Source organism: Cicer arietinum, chromosome 8 (assembly GCF_000331145.2).
Source record: "Cicer arietinum cultivar CDC Frontier isolate Library 1 chromosome 8, Cicar.CDCFrontier_v2.0, whole genome shotgun sequence".
Classification (NCBI taxonomy): Eukaryota; Viridiplantae; Streptophyta; class Magnoliopsida; order Fabales; family Fabaceae; genus Cicer; species Cicer arietinum.
The window spans coordinates 2,768,293-2,771,745 of record NC_021167.2 but is presented as its reverse complement, the minus strand read 5'-3'; the positions used below and the strand labels follow the sequence as shown (position 1 = coordinate 2,771,745).

Here is a 3,453-nt window from a genome sequence, read left to right as displayed (position 1 = left end):
CTCTTTCCGGGTCAATATAACCCGATTCCGCATCTTCAGCTTGACCTTCTACACCTAAGGCGCACGATAGTCCACAATTATCATCGCCCCTCTTTTCTGCGCCTCCGTTCATCATAGCCTGATGCAGTTGCGTCTGAAGAGAAATAGCTGTGGCTTCTTGTGATTTAGCTTTTGTCATCCAAATTTGCGCTTCTGCTTTAAGCTGCGCCGCGCGTGCTTCTAACTCCGCGTTCCTGCGCGTCGCTTTTTCGATTTCTATTTCCTTTTCTCTTAAACGACGCGCCACCGTTTCCTCTGCTGATTTTAAAATTGCTCGGCAGTTTCTCTGTCTCTTTTCCTCTAATGTCCGTTGCAGCTCTTCTCCCTAATAAAATAAAATTGATCATTTAAATAAATAAATTTTCAATTTGATTATTAGAAAGTTGAAGATTATGAATAAAATAATGAAGTGTACCTGTGCTTGAAGGAATTGGTGAATTTCGTCTTTTTGTTGTTTGATTTGGGAAGATAAGGTTTGAGATAATAGAGATAAGAAATGAGAGGAGTGAGACATATGTTGTTGTTGAAATTGTAGCCTTTGATGTTGTTGTTGTTGTTGATCACCAAAGGATAACCCTAAACCGGTAGAGACAATGTTTTGTTGTTGATGATTATGGAGTTGAGTGAGGTCTATAAGATGAGGAGACTCAGATTGAAAAGTGAATGGACTCATCATATTTTGTTGAGATGTTTGGATCATAACCCCTGTTTCTCTTCCTCTTTTTCGAGAATTATTAGTAGTACCTGTATTTATTTATTCAAAAAATCATAAATCAAAATTGGTATTTTGTTTTGTTTCAATATAATAATGCAATATAGATATATATATACCTGAAGTGTTGAATAACATCATATTGGATTGATCAGGTTGTTGTTGTTGTTGTTGTTGTAATGAATATTCATTACCTTCTTGGCCATTTTTGCTATTGAAAATAAAAAAGTTAATTTAGTTAATGAGAATTGAGTGTGTGTTTATATGCATGATGATGATAAGAAGGAGAATGAAGAAACCTGTTTAGAAGGAGTACATTGGAGGGGTATTGAGCTTGAACAGCCATAGGATTTTTAAGAGACGGAGTGTTGGTGTTGTTGAATATGAAGGGATGAGAGAGAGAGAGAGAGAGATGGTATGGGAAATTGTAGTGGAAGCAAAGAAGGTGGGGAATAGATGAAGGAATTAAAGGAGGAGTATTTGTATTTAGCAATCAATCAACAATCACAAACGCATAATAATAACAATGAATGAATGAATAAGAGAGAGAAAAATATAAATTAAAAAGCTTTCTTTTATGTGCCACAAGAGAAGACGGACTCTTCAATATCAGAGAGGACCAAATTAGCAAAAAAAGAAAAAAGAAAAAAAAAAGAATGGAACACCAACGGCAGCACCACTAGTCTCTCTCTTATAGTAGTTCATTGTTTTCACCTACTTTGTGTTGTTGGAAACAAAGGAATGAGTCCAAGAGAGAGACACCTTATTATTCTCATTTGCTTTGCTTTGCTTCTCTTCTTCGCGTGGAGTAGCTACCTTTTCTTTTCTTCACAAACAACAACTACTGTCCCCTTCTTTCATTATTATTATTTATATAATATACTATTATATTTTGTTATTTAATATTTTTTTATCCAAATTAGATATATTATTTAATAATGAATATTGTAAAGGTAGGTTGCGTGGAATAGTGTGTGAATGAAGAAGGCGTTGGTAAATGGGTGATGTATTGTTGTTGTTGTTGGGTTGTGCAGATTTCTGCCGCTGGAATTGTTTCTATGTATTTATCATCCCATGCGTCTCGCGCCAGCTTTGCTTTCTTTGCAACCTTCTTTTTCCATCTTTTTCTAAATAGGCGCTAAATTACTACTTCTTTCTTTTTTTACCCACACGCATACATTAAATTACACTTCTCTTTTTTTACCCAAAACAACACAACACATGCATTTTAAATATAATTTATTTTTTAAAAACTTAAGTATATATTATAATTGTTTTTTGAGTTTTTTTATATTCTAAAAAGAATTAGATTTTTATTTTCAACATTAATAAAAACATATTTTTTATATAAACAATTTAACAGTTATTTAATAATTCATCTCTTATAAGAGTTCACATCTAATTCATGATTATACTCATTTAACAACTATTTCACATCTATTTATCAAATAAAAAAATATATTTTAGACTTAAACTAATTACTCAAACAAACAAATCGGTTTATCAAACTTTTATAAAAGATGAAAATTAACTACTCTTTTTATTTTAGTGCGTGAGTGTGTAATGTACGGGATTGTCCTTCTGGATTATATTTAGTTTCATTGTATGTATTTTTTGTTTATTTTTTAATAAAGTATTTGTATTTTGTTACATAGAAAATGCGGTTAATGAATAGTATAATAAAAGTTAACGTTCATTGATAATTCGTAGAATATAACTAACCCATGATTATATATGTTCATTAATTACAATTTTTAAACACAAACAGTTGTTCATAAATATGATATATATTTAAAAATTAGTTATTAAGTGTACAATTTAACCAAATTACTAAAATCAATAATATTAACGGATGAAAAATAAACTAATAGTTTATATTATATAAACACATATGATTAATTAAAAGTGATTATAATATATATATTTTTTTAAAAAAAAAGCAACATTTAGTTTCTTTTTTTTTTTATAAAAAGAGCAAAACTCATGATTACAAGGACATCATCTAATTAATTTAAACTTTTAAAAATTATATTAATAATATTCAAACTTATGATTACTTCATTTAATGTAGGATTTATAATTCATTCATTGAACAACGTTATCAAATTTGTGTTTAAAATATAATTTTTGATTGAAGTATAAGAAATCAGAGCAATAATTGGTAAATTAGTAATACTCGATATCCGTATTTATTTCCTTATTACCTCTTGGATAATTGAGAGGTTTCTGAGCTTATCAGGAAAAAGATGCATTCCCACGTGGAAAATTATATAACCCTATTCATACAAATCTAAAAAAATCATTTACAGCTTTTTGTAAAAAAAAGTCACTGACTTGTGCCAACCAGACAAGTGTTTTCAAAATTTTCACCAAAGTTTTTGTTTTTTTTTACTCAAAAGATTTTCACCAAAGTTACCATCGATAGTTTTTTGTTCATATCGTTGTATTAAGGTTTTTTCTTAAAATATTTCTATCACGATATCTCCTAGGGGTCTTAAAAGTAAATATGAATAAATTTTGTTTTCCTTTAATGGTACTCTCTTATAATAATGATAATAATAATAATTGATAAAAAATTATCTTATTATAATAAATTTTGCAGTATTTTTAACCCAAATGTAACAGTTAATGCAAGTGGAAAGTCTTGATTAACTTTTATAGCCTTCTTAGTACATGTTTGGTAAACCATAAACTAAGAAATT

The 3,453-nt window shown here is 29.2% G+C and overlaps 1 protein-coding gene across 1 annotated transcript in view; it reads right to left on the bottom strand.

Moving 5' to 3' along the window:
• Positions 1 to 1,717, bottom strand: part of LOC101494429 (BOI-related E3 ubiquitin-protein ligase 1) — a 3,046-nt gene extending 1,329 nt beyond the window's left edge. Inside the window, exons 1-4 of the mRNA XM_073364560.1 lie at positions 1,051 to 1,717; positions 871 to 962; positions 455 to 783; positions 2 to 364 (exon numbers count right to left, since the gene is read on the bottom strand). Of these exons, the coding sequence (XP_073220661.1) occupies positions 2 to 364; positions 455 to 783; positions 871 to 962; positions 1,051 to 1,097 (831 nt within the window). The 5' untranslated portion in view covers positions 1,098 to 1,717. The remainder of the gene's footprint in view (position 1; positions 365 to 454; positions 784 to 870; positions 963 to 1,050) is intronic.
• Between the last annotated feature and the right edge of the window lie 1,736 nt (positions 1,718 to 3,453).